General features: G+C 45.8%; 1 protein-coding gene across 2 annotated transcripts; it reads left to right on the forward strand.

Moving 5' to 3' along the window:
* Positions 1 to 5967: 5967 nt before the first annotated feature.
* Positions 5968 to 21045, forward strand: SPINT2 (serine peptidase inhibitor, Kunitz type 2). 2 transcript variants are annotated; one of them, XR_005780711.1, is made up of 9 exons: positions 5968 to 6559; positions 12827 to 12997; positions 14773 to 14835; positions 14934 to 15095; positions 15171 to 15224; positions 16233 to 16403; positions 16519 to 16566; positions 18921 to 19850; positions 19928 to 21045. XR_005780711.1 is itself a non-coding variant. In XM_040442068.1 (8 exons), the coding sequence occupies exons 1-8, from the start codon at positions 6208 to 6210 to the stop codon at positions 19088 to 19090; spliced, it is 1191 nt and encodes a 396-aa protein (XP_040298002.1). In that variant the 5' UTR covers positions 5968 to 6207; the 3' UTR covers positions 19091 to 21045. The 2 variants fall into 2 exon arrangements, 1 of the variants encoding a protein (XP_040298002.1); XM_040442068.1 differs by having other exon boundaries at positions 18921 to 21045.
* Positions 21046 to 21964: the final 919 nt, after the last annotated feature.

Consider the following 21964-nt stretch of genomic DNA (forward strand, 5'->3'; position numbering starts at 1 on the left):
GATCGCGGACCCATTAAAGTTAATGGGTCCGCGATCCGCTGCCCAATAGTCGGTGTTCGTGCATTGCGGCCGCAGCACAGCATGGGGCGCACACGGTCGTGTGCAGGAGGCCTTAATCTCAGATCTCAATTATTTATCGCCCTCCTACTCTTCTGTAAAAAAAAATTTAAAATGCGCTCAGAAGCTAAATGTCCTAAGTGTCCTTAGGGCAATAAGGGAGGTTGGGTGAGTTTTCAGTATTGTTTGTCTACTTTGAATTGTGCGTAAAAACTTTCAATAAAAGTTAATAAATAAAAAAAAGTTCACCTGAAAATGTTGGTCCATAATGGATAAAGAAGCCACAGGTGAGATACTAAATCCTTTTTTTCTCATTTGCGTTCACAAAGGAGCAGCCTGTTGAGGACATGTCCAGTAAAATTGCTAATGATGTCATAACTAAAGGCTTGTCCGGGCTGACTGACGTAATCGTCCATAATGGTTTGGAAAAAATGAGCCCTTGGGCCTGGTGGCTTACATTTTTCTGTTCTTCAATAACTTAGCTCCGTGATTTCTAGATCGTTATTTTTGATATTTAAAGGGGTACTCCAGTCTAGGAGCCGACAACCCCTACAGTCCTAACCGGTGTCCCATAAAGCAAAAAGAAACACTCAACTGTCCGAGGTCCTGTCGTGCCCGTGCTGCTGCTCCGGTCCTTGCTGGGACTTATCTTTCAGGCAGATGTGACCCCTGAGAGGCCTGTGGTTCACCCCAGCTGGGGGGGGGGGGGGGCCTTCAAAAATTTGCTGTGGGGCCTCAGTCATTTCTAGTTACGCCACTGGCCAGAGCTGTCATAGGACCAAGACACTCACTGCTCCTGTGGAGACCAGAGGAGGCCAGGTATGGGGCAAAGTAGTGTTGCTAAAGCCCAAAAAAAATTCTGACTCCCCTAAAGCAGCACATGACTGCTGAAGCCAGTCATTGGCTTCAGCAGAGCATGTGACCATGCCCATGCTGCGCTGAATGTCAACACTGCGGGGACCGGAACATAGACACAGCGGAGGCAGCGCGAAGGACCAAGTGGCGGGGAACGGGTAAGTATGAATCTTCCGTTTCACAAGGCAGACTGTAGGCATCAGATAAAATGCAAATATTACCAGAAAACCCCTTGAAGTTGCCACACTACGCGTTTTTTTCTGTGTTTTTCTGGCTAGTAAAAAACACCACGAGATTCCGATGTTTTTACAATCGTTTTTTGGTTTTTTTTTTCTTCTTTTTAGTCACACATTTTACTTGAGGGTTTTTTCCAGACATTACTTGTTCCTATCCAGAGGCCTATGGATAAAGACCTTCCAGAACATGTGTCGTTTTGAGAAAACACAAAGGGACAAAAAAAAAAAATATTCAAATGCTGCTCCAAAAAAGCAGCGTTTGTAGGGCGTTTTCATATATCTTCTACTCGCCAACATATAGCATCTGGAGGCTGCATTTTTCACAAAGGCCAACAAAAAAAGTAGTGTGAAGACACCTTCATGCGGGAGCTTTGGACTGGATAAGCCTTACTGGATTCCGTGATCGATGGCGGTAACTACAATGGCCGCTCAGGCCACCAGAACCTGCTTCCATGTAGTAAAGATGCAGTTGACTTACCTGGGTTCGCAGGCTTGTAAATCTCTAAACCATATCATCTTTCTGGCACGTCCACATTCATGGAAACCAATAAAAAAGAAGAACGCTGAACCACGCGCAGTGCGCACAGTATACATCCAGCACTGCAGGGCTAGTGACAACTTACCAGTAGGAACACAAACAAGGTCGTTTCCCAGAATCGTGTGTTTGGTGTACGAACAGTAAGAAGTTCATCATATTTGGCAGAAGTAAAAAAAATAATGAAATAACATTACTAGCACAAACGAGCCAAGCAGATCATCATTAAAGGAGTACTCCTATCTGGACATTTATGGCACATCCACATCTCCGGAGAATGGGAATAGAGAGGTGGTCACGCCTTTCTCCATTCACTTTGTAAAAATAACTCTCGGAGCTTCCATAGAAGTGAATTGAGAAGGGTGCGGCCACCTCTCCATTTGCAGTGACCATGAGGTAAGTGCGCACCTCAGAGGCGCAAACAGCACCTATCTGACGTTTATAGCTTAAACTGTGGCTGTGCCAAAAATGTCCAGATTACCCCTTTGAAGGGGTTGTATAAGATTGGAAAAACATGGCCGCTTTCATACAGAAGCAGCGCCGCATGTCTGGTATCACTTGAATGGGACGGAGGACTTGTACTTACACTGCGCAGCCTCCGCAGGGGAAAGGGACCATGCGCAGGTAATTTTGAAGAGGAAGCAGCACTCGCACAAACAGCTGATCAGCAGGGGTGCCTGACAATCTGATATTAATGTCCTATCGAAGGATAGATCATCAATAAAATCCTTATTGAACGACTATTCCCTATATAGGGCTCTTACCTTGGTCTGTGGCTTCGTTTCATTAAAAATCGATCTTTTAAAATATGCAAATGACTTCACTACCAGCAAGTAGGGCATCTACTTGCTGGTAGCCGCCGCATCCTCCTTTTAAAAAACCGCCCCCTCCTCCTGTTGATTGACAGGGCCAGCGAGCGCTCTCCTCCTCCGGCTGGCCCTGTCGGCATTTCAAATCCCGCGCCTGTCTTCATTCGGCACAGGCGCTCTGAGAGAAGGACGCTCGCCTCCTCAGCACTCCCTCAGTGCGCCTGCACCGATGACGTCTTCTCTTTCTTAAAGGGGTTCTGTAGATTTTTCTTACTGATGAGACCCGGGCCCCCGCTGATCAGTTTTTTGAGAAGGCAGTGGTGCCGCGGCCTTCTCACATATTCCTGCAGGCCTACTGACGTTGTGACTAGAATCACTGGCCTTCAATGTTCACTCCAATGGGGCTAAGTAGAGCCCATGCTCTTTAATGGGGTCAGCTGGAGATGTGAGAGTAGCCTAACCCAGGGATGCCCAACCTGCGGCCCTCCAGCTGTTGCAAAACCACAACGCCCAACATGACCTGATGGCTGTAGGCTGTCCAGGCATGATGGAAGTTGTAGTTGTGCAACACCTGGAGGGTCGCAGGTTGGGCATCCTTGGTCTAATCAATGCATAGTATACCAATAATTCAGGGTAACAAGACCATGCTGTGAGAAATAAACATGTTTTGTTCGAAACGCGTTAACATCTTTCAGAACTATGACTATATTTTAAGATTTTTGAATAAAAATTGCAGATTTGAGTTTGACTCGTGCTGGAGAATACTATGTTTGAACTTTGAAGTTTGGATGTTTGCGCGGGGCGATGTGCGGCCCACAAACCAGATGAGGTGCAGCATAAAAGATCACTGACCAATGAGCGTTTACCTGTTCATCCGATGATTGGCGGCTCCATGGATCAATTATCAGGAATCCTTCCCAATAATTGCCCCAATCCTCAGCCCGTGTAAAAGGGCATTAAAGTGAACCTGTCATCAGGATCGTGGACTATTACCTGTTGTAATACATGAGTAGGACTGCATATAACGAGTCCAGATCACTATCACTGTCAGTCTTTAAAGCTGCACTGAAATACATTGTGTTAGCACAGCAGTCCTGACTGTGTATTTCAGCGCAGCTTCAAACTCTAACGCAGGGATCAGCAACCTTCGGCACTCCAGCTGTTGTGAAACTACAACTCCCAGCATGCTCTATTTATTTCTATGAGAGTTCTTTACAAAAGCAGAGCAGGTATGCATGCTGGGAGTTGTAGTTTTGCAACAGCTAGAGTGCCGACAGGGGCGCACCTAGCCTTTCTGATGCCTGAGGCGAAAACTGAAACAATGCCCCCCCCCATGCCAATTTCTGGACCTAACCCCTTTGCCACAATGCCCCCCTCTTGCCCCTACCTGGTGCTGCCTAAGGCGATCGTCTCACCTGGCCTCATTGGTGGTGCACCCCTGAGTCCCGGAGGTTGCCTACCCCCGCTCTAACGGGAGGAATGGGGGACAGCAGGAAAAAAAAAAAGCTGTAGATCTCCGGAGTCCTCCTCCATGTATTACTGTAATTGTTGAGCGAATCGAACTATTCAAAGTGGACTTCAATTCGAATTTCAGGAAAAATTTGATTTGCTGCAAAGCCTAATTTCCTTCCGCTTGGTAACAAATCTATTTTTCCTGAAATGGCGATAAAAAAACAATACATACTCACCTCATCTATTTGCGTGTGAAGAAGCCGTCGCTGCCATCTTAAATTTGCAGAAACTGGACAAAATCTCGGGCAGGATGACGTCATCACGTCACTGTGCGAAATGCAATCAAGATGGATAAACCCCTAAAAGGCCTTAATTTTATTCCTAGATGCCGCAATCAGCAATGAAGGCGGCATCTGAGAGGTTCAATGTGGTAGTTTTATTCCGCCCGCCTCTCGGCCCGCTCCCCGTTATAGTCAATAGGGCCGGAGCGGACTTCCGCCGACATGCGGGCACTAGCGGCAACACGGATCCGGCAGGCTGCTCACCTGCCGAACCAGCCTACCGGAGAAGGCAGCCGCTAATGTGAATGTAGCCTTTCCGGCGACGGAACTGCCTGCCGGAATACTCTGCCGCAAGTGTGAAAGTAGCCTTAGTAATTTATCAGAAATCGAAGGAGCCAAATCGGATTTTTCAAAACTTCGCTCGTCTCTAATTAGTGCAAATAATAGTCCAGAATCATGATGACAGTCCAACAGTGCGCCATCAAGAGGCACATGGAGCTCCTTAGGCTCTGTCCTAAGGAGTCACAGTGGCCCCAAGGTGCCACCACTTGGCTCTATAGGCTCTGCTATTGTATACGGGGCCTCGGGCACGCTAATCCCCATCTATACTGACAATCTGCTGGAAGGCCTCATCCACACAAACGTATATTCTTTCCGTTTCCGTTCAATTTTTTTTGCGGCGCGTATGTGAAACATTTCCTTTCAAAGGGTCCGCAAAAAAAACGGAGGTTACTCCGTGTGCATTCCGTTTCCGTATGTCCGTTCCGCAAAAAGATTAAACATGTCCTATTATTGTCCGCATCAAGGATAGGACCGTTCTATTAGGGACCAGCTGTTCCATTCCTCAAAATACGGAATGCACACGGACGTCATCCGTATATTTTGCTGACCGCAAAATACATATGGTCATGTGCATGAGCCCTAAGGCTGGTTTCACGTATGTTTTTTTTTTTTTTTACTGCATTTTTTCCACATTTTCTTTCTTTAGTCTTTAGTGAATTATAAAATTATAACATTTTTTTTTCTTTATAGCACTGACCTGCTTTCAGTGGAAAATAATGCCGGATCCGTCAAGTGTTCCGGAATTTTGGCCGGAGAAAATACCGCAAAATACCGTAAAAGTGACTGAACTGAAGACATCCTGAACGGATTGCTCTCCATTCAGAATGCATTAGGACAAAACCGAAGCGTTTTTTTCCGGTATTGAGCCCCTAGGACGGAACTCAATACCGGAAAACTTTAACGCCGGTGTGAACGTAGCCTTACTTTACAGCCCCAGAGATAACTATTATGTGGGTGCCCCGACCTCTCTGTATAACAATAGTGTTGTTCATCAATCATTTTATGAAATTCCCAGGTATGACACACACCTGACAGGAAATTACAGGCTGTGTGTATTCCTGAGGTAATGCACTCTGTCCTGCTGGGCCATTTGATAGAAAAGCAGAATTCCTGTCAGGACAATACACAATTAGCGATCTGTGATGGGGATTACTCATTGTACTCATGCTTATCAGACAAGCACCGTCTGACAGACTACTGAGCACTCCTACTGAGAACTGAAACCGCTCCCCACCCCCCAAACCAGTTTCACTGGCGCAAGAGGAGGTAAACAGGAAACAAAATGGCGTCGCCCTCCTCCTTCACCTGGGCACTGACAGGGAGTGGGCGTGGCTAAACTAACAGCTTATCTTTACCTGAGATCGCTGTTGGCGGTAGGGCGGAGCTATTCAAATTTCAGTGAGGTAGCGCGGGTCGGGACTCACCTGGAGTGGGCGTGGCGCTGGGTAAAGTCAGGCTGACGGGGGCGGGGCTTAGTAAGGAAACACAGCTGCCCGGGTCCGACGCTTGCAGTGGCCGACGCGCAGGGACAAGTAGTGATACCGTGCAGTTTGGGCTTCCGCGGATCACGTGATCAGGAGCGAGTGACGCAGTTTTTACGGCAAACGGTAACCCCGCTAAGGCGGAGAGTAGACACAGCGATGGCGGCTTGGCTCCGCGGGCTCCTCGTCCTCTTAATTCCCTTAGCTTTGGCGGACACCGAGCTGCCCTGTGACGGTTACGAGGTGACGGAGGGTTTCGGTCTGGAGGATGTAGATGCGCCCTCTCAGTTTGGAGTGAAGCTGCTGGAGCCCGCTGAGGATGTGGAGGACGAGCAGAAGTGCTGGAGCCGCTGCTGTGACAACACAGCCTGTGACCTGGCCTCGGTGTCCGCCGGGAAGTGCTACCTGATCCGGTGTAACGTCCTGGGCTTCGACATGTGCGGCCTGACCCAGATGGAGGGCGCTAGGACCTACAAGAAGCAGAACCTCGGGGTCCAGCCCACACAGCACGGTAAGGGCTGGGGAGTGAAGGAAACTGTGGCGTTGCCCATAGAAACCGTCCACCATCACTTCAGGAATGCAGACGCTTCCCATTTTCTCCTTCAGACAGTGCACTGAAAACTTCATGTGGTTTTAAAAATGCTGTGAAAAAAACACAAACTGCATATGGTTTCCATATTCAGCAGTACTGTCTGGGGTTGGGGGGTCTCAGTGTCATGGATAGGCCTGCATGTCTCTGCCCTGTCAGATTGTATTGTGTATATTGTTTTTCACGGATCAGCGCCATCTAGCGACCACGTTTCTGTGAGTTGCAGGCACGAATCGGTTCGTGGTACTCGACTGGTGGTTTTTAGGGCTGTTATGATATTAAACATTGACTATATATTATTATACTGCATATTAGTGCTGCCTGTAAACCTTTACAACCAGTCTGTGTGTGTAGTGGTGTTATACAGGCCCGGAGGGGGTTAGGGGTCTGCAGCGCGGGGTCCCTCCTGCTGTGACGGAGGCTGTATTCCCTCCGCAGTGAAGGAAAAAGCGGCCGTTATAACGGTTAAATTGTCCTGTTTTTCATGGCCATTTTTATACAGATGCCTTTCTGGAAAGCCGCCATTAAAGGGGTGATTCAGGAATTGCTATTGATGACCGATCCTCTGGCTAGGTCATCGGTATCTGATCAGTGGAGGTCTGACACCCGGGACCCCCACAGTCAGTGGTTAGAGAAGGCTGGTTGTGCACACCAGAGCTCCAGCAAGCGCCACGGCTTCCCGAAAAGGCTGATCGGCAGGGGGTGCCCAGGACTAGGACCCCCCGCAGATGTGATATTGATGTCCTGTCCTAAGGATGGGTCATCAATAGTATTTCCTGCATAACCCCTTTAAAGATGGCCCCCGTAATTGTATGGGGGTTGTAGTGCCGGGAAAACTGACAAAATAGGATGTATTCACGGTCCCGTAGACTGCTAGTGGAAATGGCCCCGTGACAGCAGTTTAAAAAAATATATATATATATTACATTTCGTCAGTAGAAAAATGGAAAAATAAGTGTAAACTCCCCCCCCCCCCACATTGTTTTAACAAAGATTTTGTGCAGCTATTGTGGCATAAAAAAGGTGCAAATTATGGCGCGCTATATATATATATATATATATATATATATATATGTGTGTAATTTTATTTATATATGTGTAATTTTATTTATATATTTATTTTTTTTTTCTAAAGCTTCTCGTCACTTTTCGAAAGTAGTGAAAAAAAAGGGGCCAGGGCTTAGCTGGAGGGGGCTTTGTGCCGCCCACCGGATTTACCATAACTTGAGCAATAACTCGTGCTGGTTTCTGGCGCACAGCGGGACAGATTCACCTACTTAACCCCTTAAGGACCCTGGGATTTCCCATTTTTGCATTTTCATTTTTCACTTCCCATAGTCCTAACTCTTTTTTTTTTTTTTTTTTTCTGTTCACATAGCCTTATGAGGGGTTATTTTTTGCGGGACAAGCTGTACTTTCTAATGGCACCATTTACGGTTGCGTACCATGTAATAGGGAGCGGGGAAAAAATTCCAAATGGGGTAGAATTGGGGAAAAAATGCTATTCTGATAAAGGTTTTAATTATTTTTTTTTACACTGTACACTATGCAGTAAAATTGACCTGTTATCTTCATTCTCCAGGTCAGTACGGTTCCAACGATACCACACTTGTATCATTTTTCTTGCGTTTTAACACTGAAAAAAAAAAGTTAAACCTTTTGAGGAAAAAACTTTTTTTTTCATAACCATATTCTGACCCCTATAACTTTTTTGTAGCTCTGTGTGAGGGCTCATTTTTTGCGGGACGATCTGTTCTTTTCAGTGATACCAATTTTATGTGTGTGCAACTTTTTGATCACTTTATATTATTTAAAGGGGTATTCTCATCTTCCCTTTTCATACTTGCCTTCCTTGAGCGCGACGTTCACTTCCTGGATTCTTCTCCCGGCCGGGCCGCGCAATGTCCTGAACGCTTGATGACTTCTTCCTGGCCTGTATAGTACAGAGCCGCAAACGCGCACGCCGGCTCTGTACTATACAGGCCAGGAAGAAGTCACCATGGCGCATGCGGGGCGGCGTGCGCGTTCAGGACATTGCCCGGCCGGGAGAAAATGTCCTGAACACGCCGCCGCGCATGCGCCATGGTGACTTATTCCTGGCCTGTATAGTAGAGAGCCGGCGTGTGCGTTTGCGGCTCTGTACTATACTGGCCAGGAAGAAATCATCATGGCGCGTGCGCGTTCAGGACATTGCCCGGCCGGGAGAGAATATTCAGTCTTCTGCGCAAGCGCGGCCCGGCAGGATTCGACAGGAGAGGTGGCCGTAACCAGGGGAGACGAAAGACAACATCAGGTAAGAGGGGACTTATTTTCTAAAAAAGGGTGGGAATTGGGTAATAAAATGTATTTAGAAAAATGATTACTGTCAAATCATTAACAGATTTAACAGTGATCATTAAGATGAGAATACCCCTTTAATTATTGGGTAGTTGAAGTGACAAAAAATGGCATTGTTTTTGTTTGTTTTTTTTCCGCTACGCCATTTGCCGTATGCTATTAATATTATTATATTTTAATAGTATGAGTATTTTCGCACGTGGCAATGCCCATGATGTTTATTTTTTTATTGGTTAAGTATTTTTATTTATTTTCGTTCGATTGCCCATACGCACGCGACTTCCGGTTCCGGTCTGCGCAGATGCCGTGGTCCCATTTGACCACAGCATCTGAAGGGTAAGATGTAGGCGATCAGCCTTATGGCTGATCGCATACATGTGCCACGGGTCTCTGCTATTTAAAATAGCAGAAACCCCACAGCTAAGGCGCCTGCTGCACGTGCGAGTGGGCGCCATGTTTAGGGATTGGACCCATGATGTACAGCTACGTAATGGGTCCTTAAAGGGTGATATGAGCTGCTCTCCTTTGCCCTGTGCTGAATTGTGAAAGGGCAAGGGCATTTTTTTGGAGATCCGGTGACGTATCGGGCTCTCCATAGGGACTGCCTTTTTATTAAGGTGCACATCAATGAGTATGGGAGCGCCAGTCATGGTAAATCTGCCCCGCCGGGTCTTACCACTGGCCTGTTCTTTATGGCATTTTTCTTTGTCTATAGAGAAGGTGTTGGCAAAATGCCTGGGGGAAAAAAACACCACGGGCTCCAGCATGCTGCGCCTTCGGGGGGAAAAAAAGGGCACTAGCAAAACAAACCACTTGCGTGTCCTCCTGCATTTTATTTCCCATAGGTCTTCAGTTAACATCTGGAGCTGATATAAAACTGCAGAAAACCATCACAAAAAAATAAAAACTATGCATGGAAGCAGCCTAAAGCTGGTCATACACGTCCGTCGGCTGAAGTAACCGATGTCTGACCATAGTTAGGGAATAATACAAGAAGTATCGCTCGTGATGGCGGATGTCAGACGACTAACGTGATCTATCGCCCAGTTTAGTCTGGTATGTTGCCAGTTGGATCATACCGTCCACATTCCGGCCAAGACTAACCCGCTTCACACATTGTATTTGTTGTTGCCACCATTTTCAACGTTGCGATCTTTGTGAAGGCAGATTTTAGATGGGCACTTGTGGTCTGCGAAACCGTCCTTGTGATGGCTGAGGTTCTCTGGCTGATTGGGGCTCGTCTGAGCCAAACTCTGCGGTCTATGATGCTTTCAGCTCCAGCCCAACCACAAAGGATGCCGAGAGTATGGAAGGGTAGACGTGAAGGAACTCGCAGCATCATAAATCACCAGGATGCAGCGAGTTCTGCTCAGCCGCGGTCGGTCCGAGGAACATGGCCATCACCTGGAGGATGTTTCGCGGACCACACTCGCCCATTTGAAAACTGGATTGGTTGACTTCATCTCTACGCTCTAAAGCCTGCCATACACACAAGAAAATGATCGGCATTGTGGCGTCCATGGGATGAATGATCCTTTCCTGGTCCTTCAGCTCAATGACAAATAGTGGGACAAAATCGGCCGATCGTGCCATAAACTCGTTGTTTCAGACGAAATTTTTCGACCTGTCCAGTCGCATGTTCAACAGTTCACCATCAGGAGCGATTGTTGGGCGAAATAGTCCAAGTGGGCAGACTTTAATCGGGTGTATGGCCAGCTTCTAGGCAGCATGCACACAGTCATGTGTGGGCCCATAATGTAACGCTCTATGCCTTTGATCTCATACAGAGATATACCTGGAGCATCGTGTTATCAGAGATTTTCCATTATAAGCATCGCTTCCAGGGTACGGTGCCTCCATAAAACAGATTAGTACAGGAGCACCCTACACGGCACATGGATGGTCTATGGCTCCACAGTACGGAGACATAAGGGCTCAATGTGCTGCGCTCCGGGGGAGGATAGATGAGCTATATTAGGTGAGTGGAAAGCCCCTTGAATGGAGACCAGTATAAAGTGTGTGTGGTCTGCTCCCAGTAAGCTCAGTAGAAAGCCCATGTAAACTACATGACGGCGGGTGAGGCTTATTCACATGGCTGCTTAGTTCATAGGCAGCAGCTGTGCATGCGCTGAAGTCTTTCTAGAGAAGCCCACTGAGAACATGGAACAGATGGCAAGTCTCCTAGGGGGCACATGAACGGCTGCCTTCTCTTGTGGCTCCGGGATACAGGCCATCAGACTCGCCTGACTCCTGAACTGTGCAAGAGGGGCGTGGCCAAGTATAAAGTAGGAGTGGTCTATTGAACAGGGGGCGTGGCAATGTGTTATCCAAAGGACATTTTCAAAAGTATGGCTGTCTAATACTACAGTGGCGGTATTACATTGTTATTGGGCCACAGAACTACGGACCCCCAGGGATTTGTAGGTATCACTTTCTGTTGAGTATCTGACCCTAGTGATAGAAAGCCATGAGTTGTCCCTGATCATAGTCGGCCTGCTAAATGTGTGTGGAAAAATTTGGAAGGCTGCTAGTAGGATAAATAGACTTTGCTGCCTAGAATCGATGGCTGTAGCAGTCCATCAACCTTACATATGAGGGTTATGGAATCCCACCAGCAATAATTGTTCAGTCACCGTGTACATAATACAGTCAGGGCTGTCATAGGGTAAGTCCTATTCTTCTTCAAGCTGTGAGGTTCAGGATACAACTTACACAGCCCGCGGTTCTTGCCGGGGGAATGTTTTCTCTTGGTTAAAGTAACACAAAGTGTCTGAACATTAACCCAGATCCATTCATGAGAGGCCCTTCCCATCGTGATCGCAGGCATCTATTCAGCCCTGCCGTTAAACCTGTCGGGCCTGTTTGTGTCTGAGTAATGAGAGGTTTTGTCCTGCAGCCCTTTTTTGTCTTTTTCCTTATACACTGGTTTCAGCTGACATTACAGTGCATGTCCGTCCGTCTCTTGCAAAACCTAGGCGTGCTGGAACTTAACCCTTACTGAGCTCTGAAAGTCTGCTTAGATGGACGACTCTGGCTAATTTCATACCTCCGGTGTGAAACTCCGGCATGGCTGTTCCGGCAGAGAATCGGCCAGACACAAAACTGTACCATGCAGCTGTTTCTGTCCGGCCGGGTCTCCGTTTGTCTACCGGAATGCGTACATTACGTCCGCATCCGGCAGTGCCGGAATTCACACCAGAGGTGTGAAAGTAGCCTCATAAGATGCCAATTGCTCCAATGCATCTATATTAAATAAAGAAGTATCTTTGCACATGGTAGGATATTTTTAAATCGATGCAGTTTTGTGTATGCAGCTTCTATGCAGACCAATGTGTTGCCAAGGATATACACTACAAACAAACCATGCGTAGTCCGATCCTACAGTCTGGAGTGCTCCTTCTATCTGCCCTTCTAGTGTCTGTAGGTTAGCTAGGCCTTCAGGACAAGTAATTGTTTCACTCCCCTACCCAAATCCCCTGGTTTTAGGGGAATTGACGTGTTGACACCCCAGCACCTGCCAGACCCCCCCAACCCAAATACACACCTGCCAATAAAGAATATGGGGAGCAAAATAACACAGAACTGCAGGATCAGACTGCAGAGTTTGTTTGTAGTCTGTTACCGTGGAAACACATAGGTTCACATAGGAGCTGTAGATACAGAGGGTAAAATATTTGTGATGCACTGGGTTAATGCAAGCAGAAGTAGACGTCCTCACTACTGTCACTGTATAATCAGGAGGTCGTATTCTTGGTGTGTTTTTATCTCCTACAGAGTTTTGTGTTTTGTTTTTTTTTTGAGCCTGTTTGATCCGTTAACTAACTTAACAACTCGCTATTTTCTCCCCACCAGATTTCTGCCTGCCAGAAAAGAAAACCGGAGATTGCCGAGCATTTTTCATAAGATGGTGGTACAATCCCGAGACTGAGACCTGTCAGAACTTCACCTACGGAGGTTGTCCTGTGAACCTGAACAACCATATGGGAGAGGAAGAATGTATGCAGAAATGTCAAGGTTTAAAAGGTGGGTGTCGCTAGACCGAGGCTTCGCCTAGACGGGTAATTGCATGAGCGGCTCCACATACCTGTACTCTGTGGGGGAGATTTATCATAGACCGGAGGCGTACGCTGATCTATGATAAGACGTGGTGCTGGATGCTGCGCCTCGTCATAAATTAGGCGCAGCAGCGTCTGTGTGACTACAGTGACATTATGTTGGTGTTCTTCTACACCAGAAAACTGCCGTAGAAGGAAAGTGGTAAGGCTGACGGAGGAACGCCACTTGCGCATAAAATTTTTTTTTTGAAGTTTTCCATTATAATAGATCATAACATTTGATTTTTACAAGCCTTTTGGGGATCGTACCTATAAATCAAAGGTATATAAAATTAAAATTCTAAAACAAAACTTTTTTCACACTACAAAAGTGGCGGTTTAATGATAAATCTGGCCCTATGTGTTAGTAAGAAGTCTGTGAAGGCGGGTTTACACGGGCCGATTGTCGGGAAGGAAGCATTCCTTCCGGCCACTTCAGTGAAGTAGACCTCTGTATTTACATGTGGCGATCTCCTCCAAAGTATGAGGACGAGGGATATCTATAACGACCCCTCATCCCAATACAGAATCATGGCTTCTTAGCGGCAGATCGCCGTTTAGACCATGATCTGCTGCCCAGAAACTATGATTGGAGTGCCTGCACAAACGACAGGATCGCCCAATGAACCAGCGTTTGGCTCGTTCGTCAGGTGATCAGCAGCACATATGATGGCCAGATTATCGGAAACGGTCATACCTGATAATCTAGACTATTATTGGTTCTTCTAAATCCACCTTTACTGTAACACTCCTCGCCCAGTACACTATGGAGTGTCCATACGGTTGGTCTCCATGGAGTACACGGCGTAGACCAGCTACAGTGGATTGTCTTTTGAGGTGGTAATCGGCATTTAATATCCCACAATGAAATCACTTGGGTTTAAATCTTGTTTATTTGGAGGGATTTAAGACAATAAATCAGACCATCCAAAATGAAAAACTTGGGCTACGTCCACATCTCCGTTAGGGCATTCTGTACCAGCAGGAGAGCACAATACCAGAATTTCCCATATCCGGCAGAGGTGGACACCACCGGGGCCCTTTGGATCCCCATTTCCTATAATGGGATCCATTAGGGTTCCAGCAAGAATGCTGCAAACCCATCGTGAATATAGTGAATGTGGATCTGGCAGTATTCAGCTATGCCAAATACGGCAAATTTGGTATCGTGCCACTGTGCAGGGAAAACTTAGAAGGGGCGCAGTGCTGTGTAGGCCTTTACTCTGAGAATGACCCCATAAGTTTCAGGAGTGATCGGACCTACATTTGGAGTCGGCTTTGCATTTCTCAGATTAGCAGGCCGAAATTCTTTGAACCTATATCGCCCCAATTACAGCACCACACTAACTGTTGATTGCCTTATATAACAGCAGTCAGATGCCCCAGCTATATACAGGATGTTATTTAAAGGGACCGTCCATGGTTTAGAATACCTGGTCTGCTTTTTTATTATTTTTTTCCTAGACACCCACCCTAAACGGCGCCATTCTGTGTCTGCTGGTATTGCAGTTTATCCCCATTGATATGAATGATGCTAAGCCGCAGTTCCGGACAGCCTAAGGACAAGAGTGACGCTGTTTCTATAGATGGAGCAAACAATTAGTTCTGATCCTAGATTACCCCTTTAATGGAAGTGTATTCCAAAATGTGCAAGAAACCTCTTGACTCCCCATATTCACACTTATACTTTTTTCTCTTATTTAGCTGTGGAGGTCAGGGATGCTGAAGGGCCCAGTAAACGTATGGTGTCCGCCCTGTCTGTTCCAGGTGAGCTTCTCACCCGTTCCCTATATAATCATTTCCCTTGTACGGATCCTAGTTCTTTCTAAATTCCTGCTTTTCACATCACAATGGTTTCTCCTCAGACTACTGCTCGGGGCCTGGTGTGACTGGCAACTGCCGAGCTTCTTTCCCTCGTTGGTATTTTGACGCAGAATCCACGTCCTGCCAGCTGTTCACCTACGGCGGCTGCGGAGGCTCCAAAAACAACCACCTGTCTGAGCAGGAGTGCATGGCCAAATGCGTGGGTGAGTAGGAGCATGTTTGATAGATGACGTGTCCTGCATATTACTGTTTACTGACAGATATTTTCTAACGTTTAGCGCCAAAACCAGAACCTGAGAAAGTTCACGCTCCCAAAAAAGGAGATTTTGCAGGTATGTTATTTATGGGGAAGTGGGGGGGGGGGGGGATGCACTGCAGCGTCACGGCACCAAGCTGCAACCCAAAATCCAGTTATTTATCACAAAGTGACAACACGGCAATTTAACCTGGATACTGAAAGATACCTGTTAATGGCCCCCATTAGTGCCCCCTAGTATTATTTTTCCTCCATTAGTGGATCCTTAGTATTGGTAATGCCCCCGTTACAGGCCACAGTATTAGTATTAACCCCTTTCCCACTCTTCTTGTGCAAAAAAATTATATAAATCTCACTTCATCCATTTGATCGTGCTGCGTTGAACACTCGCTGCTCACTGGATGTGCAGGACAGGACCTGCGCTCCAGCGTGGGGATTTTCGCAGGTCCTGCTGCTTCCGTTCAATGCTGTGAAATGTCATCAAACTGAGTGCAGGTCCTGTCCTGCGCATCCAGTGAGCAGCGAGTGTTCCCCACAGCGCAATCAAATGGATGAGGGGAGTTTCTTTTTTTTAACACAAGCAGAGGAGGGGGGGGGGGACAAGGCTGTACTAAACGAGCGCTCCACAATGGAAGTGCTCATTAGTAATAGTGCGCAGGTTTCAACAGCCCACACAGAGCCATGTGCCCACAAAGGGCTCTGAGTGCCCCTTCTGGCATGCGTGCTATAGGTTCGCCACTGCTGGCTTAGGCCATGTGACCGATGTATGGTGATGTCACATGGCCTAGGGATAGGCTGTGGCACTCTCGGAGCACCCTGCTGCTTCTAACAGCTGATACCTGGGAACCCGACCAAACTGATGTTGGTGACCTATCCTGAGGATAGGTCATCAATATTAATTAAGGTGTAACCCCTTTAAATCCATTCAAATCCCTGCACAAAACCTGGACATGGTCAAGCATGGTCGCTGGGGTATCACATGCCATTTACAGCCCCTGCTCATGCATTTCTGGTGTAGAAGCATTAGCATTGGTGCACTGAGATCATGGCTAAAGTGTGTTCCCCATACCTTCTCTACCCTCAGAGTACTGCGCTGCATCTTACTTTACTGGACCTTGTCGCGCTGCCTTCAAGAGGTGGTTCTATGACCCTACATCAAGCTCATGCAAAACGTTTGTGTATGGCGGCTGCGGTTCCAAAAGCAATAACTACCTCACTGAGGCTGACTGTATGGACATGTGCTCAGGACGCACAGGTAATATGTCTTGGTGGTACACTGGTAGCATTCAGCAGTTGGAAGCCTGTAGGGCTAGCTTAACAACGTGCGGATTGGCCTATGGTTAACGTTTGCTTGTCCTTTTATATTTCAGAAGACGATGACTTTGCCGATCACAGCATCATGCATCGCTCTGTGACTGGTGAGTATCCCAGGGCACCGTATACCACAGCAGGTGCTACAGTGCAGGTCACAACTTGTGAACCAAAGCAAATGGGCACCACAATATATAGGCATTATATGCAGAGTGCTACATGAACTTTCTTATGAAATGGTAAAGGTTTCAAAAGAGAGACTATAAATAACAAGTTCTGCATAATGTGTAAAGTTAGAGGTTGTCCAGGCTTTTTAATATTAGATCGGCGGATGTCCGGCACCCCCACCGAGCAGCTGTTGGGAGATGGCGCGCACATGTGCCATCTCCTGCCATGTCCCATAGACACACAGCAGCGGACTGAAGGGAGACGGTACGTGCGCACTGCACGCGCCGTCTCCCCATACAGCTGATTGGCAGGGGTGTCGGACTCGGAGGATAGGTTAACAATATTAAAAAGCCCAGAGAACCCCTTTTTAAAGTCTTACCTGACTTAAAGGGTTTACGTGACTAGGACGAGCAGTTGTAATTACACTGTGCCGCCTCTACAAGCACCAGGATGCAGAGGTAATTATGAACAGGAATTAGCGCTTGCACGAGCCCCACTACCTCTTCAAACAGCTTAGACAAAATCACATTAATGCTTATGTAAATGTGTATATACCTCCGGTTTCATATGCCCCTCCCATAGTTAATCCTAATGGACCCATGTCCGTGAGCTCCTCCGCCTCTTTAAAAGCCATCTGACCTCACCGTACGTCAGCCCCATTCATTGAAGTGAATGGGGCTGAGCTGCAATACCAAGCACAGCTGATACACTACGTACAGCGCTCTACATGGGAGAGATGCCGGGAGCTGGCTACACTTGCCAGAGCCCCGGTGAGTGCGGCGGCAGCTCCCCATAACAGCAGATTGGTGCCAGGACTCGGACTCCACCGATCTGATAATGCTGGTCTACTCTGAGGATAGGTCATCATTATATATTAATAGATAATCACTGGATAACCGCTTCTGGCGTGTTTTTTTTAGTCCCTGCCTTCCCAGACCCATAACTTCATTCTTCACATAGCTGTATAAGGTCTTGTGTTTTGCGGGACAAGTTGCACTTTCTAATGGCACTGCATATGATGTAATGGGAAGCTGGGAAAAAATTGCAAATGTGGTGGTATGGGGGGAAAAAATACAATTCCATCACAGCTTTGTACGATTATAACAATACAACATTTATATAGTATTGTATAATTTTAGTACAGGCGTTTTTGGACACAGCGATGCATATGATAGTGTTTTGTTTTGTTTTTTTAATTTTGGGGTCTCAGCAAGGGGAAGGCTCAGACAGGATCTTGCACCTCAGAATTTGCACCTCTTCTGTGCAGAGGAGATACTCTAGCGGGGTGGCAGTATTTAAACTTTTAAAAAGGTTTTAAATAAACTCAGAAATAATTTTTGCAATATACTCCATCAGTTATGTGGTTTTACTACTCAAATCAGCATCGTACTGGTGTACTGATTTACCTGGGGGCGGCAGCGAACACACACACACACACTTTGCTGCTCCTGCCTGTGCTCCCCTCAAGCTTAGCTATAATCAGAAGCGGATAATCACTGGATAACCGCTTCTGGCGTGTTTTTTTTAGTCCCTGCCTTCCCAGACCCATAACTTCATTCTTCACATAGCTGTATAAGGTCTTGTGTTTTGCGGGACAAGTTGCACTTTCTAATGGCACTGCATATGATGTAATGGGAAGCTGGGAAAAAATTGCAAATGTGGTGGTATGGGGGGAAAAAATACAATTCCATCACAGCTTTGTACGATTCTAACAATACAACATTTATATAGTATTGTATAATTTTAGTACAGGCGTTTTTGGACACAGCGATGCATATGATAGTGTTTTGTTTTGTTTTTTTAATTTTGGGGTCTCAGCAAGGGGAAGGCTCAGACAGGATCTTGCTCTGCTCAGCTAAATCCTGGCATAGCACATCGGTAAAGAGCAGAGGGTACAGATGTGCTGTGCAAGAATTTAGCTAAGCTTGAGGGGAGCACAGGCAGGAGCAGCAAAGTGTGTGTGTGTGTGTTCGCTGCCGCCCCCAGGTAAATCAGTACACCAGTACGATGCTGATTTGAGTAGTAAAACCACATAACTGATGGAGTATATTGCAAAAATTATTTCTGAGTTTATTTAAAACCTTTTTAAAAGTTTAAATACTGCCACCCCGCTAGAGTATCTCCTCTGCACAGAAGAGGTGCAAATTCTGCAGCTTAAATTATGGTCAGTCGATGACTACGACGCCAATCTCACAGCTTTCCTAGTGCCACTGCCGCTTCGTTCCAGTGATTGGTGGGATTTATCAGCTACGTTGCAAGACATTTAATGTGCTGTTGATGGTTTCCTCCACAGCTGTGGTGCTGCCCATCCTGCTTGCCCTCCTGGCTGCCACATTGATTGGCATCATGATCCTGTTCTTCGTGAAGGTGGCAAGGAAGAATCAAGAGACTGCAGGTTTCCGGGCCATGTGGAACCCTATTGATGACAAGGAGTGCCTTATGAACAGCGCATACAGCCTTTAAGAGAGTAAAAAAAAAAAAAAATCTAAAAGTATGAACACTCCGTTTTATACCAAGGCCTATAATAAAACTCCTATGCTACTGCTAACATATCTCACTTGGTTCTAATTGGAACTCCTCGGGGACCAAGGTTTCCAGCAAAAGAATTTGCATTTTCCCTTCAGTAACAAAACCAGAAATCATTACTTGCCTTCAGTTACAGCAAGGGGTTACATTTTAGAGCGGACTCATCAGTGAAATATAATGTATATTCTATTTTACAGATATAGAAATTTTCTTATCGGTAGTTTTATCTGAACAATAAGTTGTATTTTACGGTACTTGATTTACAGGTTTCCTGAACTCTAATGACATGTATGTAGCTTCTTAAGGTTTCTTTAGATAGATCTTCTCCTCAATTGTCACTCCGTTCCTTTGGAGTAGGGTCTCCTCAGAGCAAGTGTATAAGCCCTGTATGTTCTGGAAGATATGTAGGCCGCAGGTGCCTCAAGGATTTATTGCAGGTTCTTTGAGCTGGTATTCTGCATGCGGTTGGGTAAGGGTGCCTTCAAACGCTGCAGATTTTGTTGCAGAAATTTCCGCGACTGAAACGTAGGGAGTGATGAGTATCTTCCAGACCCCTATGGTTCTGCTTGGACAAGATGTGATAATCACATTTACTCTGTTCTCACCATAGACTCTGGTCTAGAAGTTAGCAGTGTCTGACTAGTCTGTGGGATCTCACGTTGGAATGTACTTGAGTTTTAGGTGGGTTATGGGGCATGTCAGGTTAGTCCTCTGCTTCCTGGAAACTGGTACAAATGGACTGATGGCCACTCCAGCCTAAGGTACTGATAGTAGGGTCTTGTGTGGTAATGGTGAACTAGACCTGGACTCTGGACAAGAAGTCAGGACTTCTTGGACATGTGTTTGCAACTTGAAGCCACACTGTAACCTATACACTTACTGAAGGGAATGGTACTTTACTAAACTGTGATCAGATGACCTGTTGTATATAGTACTACAGTTTTTAATCAGGGTGTACATTACACATAAGTATAGAACAAAGGGCGTGGTTGGTAATCTCTATTCCTGACCCCTGTATGATGATTAGTGGCTGCATCTGTCCACTTAATAATGGTCATGACTTAAAGGCACCTTCGGGGCAGTTTTTTTAATGATTGCATTTTACTCCTCCTCCTCATAAACATGCATTATAGCTCAACTATTAAACTGGTAACAATATGGCTTAAATGAGTGTTTGAGGTCAGGAGATCAGACATAAGAGCTACACATGAGCTGTCAGTTGTTGGGACTGAAAAAGTAATGCACTCAAAAATGGCTGAATATTTTTAATAAAGACCAATTTTTATTTTATTTATTTTTTAGCCCAAAATGAGTAAACTGCAATCCTAAAACAAACTGCCCCGAAGGTGTCCATAGCCTTTAAAGGGGTTGTGCCAAGTTTTGGTATCCCACTATCTACATGATAGGGGAGATAACTAACTGATCATTGTGGGTCTGATCACTGGGACTGGCACTACTCCTGAGAACAAGGGTCCCATACCTCTGTCCTGATGCTCCATGCCACTCCATTCATTCTCTATGGGACTGCTGGAGATTGACGAGTGCTAGACTCTGCTATCTCCTGCTTTCCCAAACAGATTGATTAGAGCACTGCGATACATGCATGACCTGCCGCTTCATCAGGAATCCCATTCTCGGGATCAGCAATCAGGGGATAACTTTAAAACTTGGCATGACCCTTTTAATGTAGGACATTACCTCCTGAAGCGCTCCACCCTCTCTACTACTTGACTGTTCCTACAAGTAAATCTGCACAGTAGTTTTAAGAGTTTTCTTTAAATGTCTATAAGGTTGTTGTTTTTGTTTGTTATATTTTTCTGTTTTTAATAAATCGGACACCTGTATTCTGAGCCTTTCTTTATAAGCTTTGAATAAAATCTTTACATACAGAACTTCTAGTGGAAACTTTATTTTTTAATTTACACGTTTAAGTTAATGGTCAGTGATTCTGGTGAGATTATCCATTTTGGTTACATATTTAATAGCATATACCAGCCTGAAGCACTTGCCACCAATCACAGAGCACATGACCTCTGCCGCCAATAATCGGCTGCAGCAGTATATGGCACAAGGCCAGTGATTGGCTGCAGCATTCACATGACCTCTGGATCTACATCACTGCTGCCGCCTGTACACAGACCGGAAGTGAGGCCCTGAGTAGCAGCACAGGAAACTGGGGATTAAGTGTTAAATTTACAATCTTTTATTATTTTATCACATTTAGGGGTTAGGGGGAACCTTTTAAAAATGCATGGAAACCACTTTAAAGAGGGTTTTCAAAGTAAGGGCAATCGGTACTTGAAAATCCAAATTTGTCAAATTCTTGTGACATGGATTTTCAAACTTCGTGCTCTCTGTGCTGTTAAAAAAAAAAAAAATAATGATCATAAAGGCTTGAATGAATATATATATATATACTTTCACATCAGCATTTTTTTTATTCAGGTTTTGAGATCTGGCAGAGGATCTCAAAACCTAAATAAAACTGATCTGTTTCATTTAATACCACATTATGCATTTGTTCCTTTCGTATATGGTTGTATTAAATTGAAACGGAACAAGTCAATGGGTGACGGGTTCGTTTTTTTTTTCGTTAACATGCACTTGCCCACCTTAGGATCTTATCAATGGTTGTCTGAGAGAAGATCTGCTGCTGGCAGCTTCCTTTGCAATGACCTCCCAGATGTGCTCGATGGGAGACAAGTCCAAAGACCCTGCAGGCTATGGTAATACATTTAGGCTTCACAGGCTACTGACATTTGCGCATGCAGCCTGGTGTTGTCCTGTTTTAAAATGGCTCCTTGGAGAAAT

The sequence above is a fragment of the Bufo bufo genome, chromosome 8 (assembly GCF_905171765.1).
Source record: "Bufo bufo chromosome 8, aBufBuf1.1, whole genome shotgun sequence".
In the NCBI taxonomy this organism is placed as follows: domain Eukaryota; kingdom Metazoa; phylum Chordata; class Amphibia; order Anura; family Bufonidae; genus Bufo; species Bufo bufo.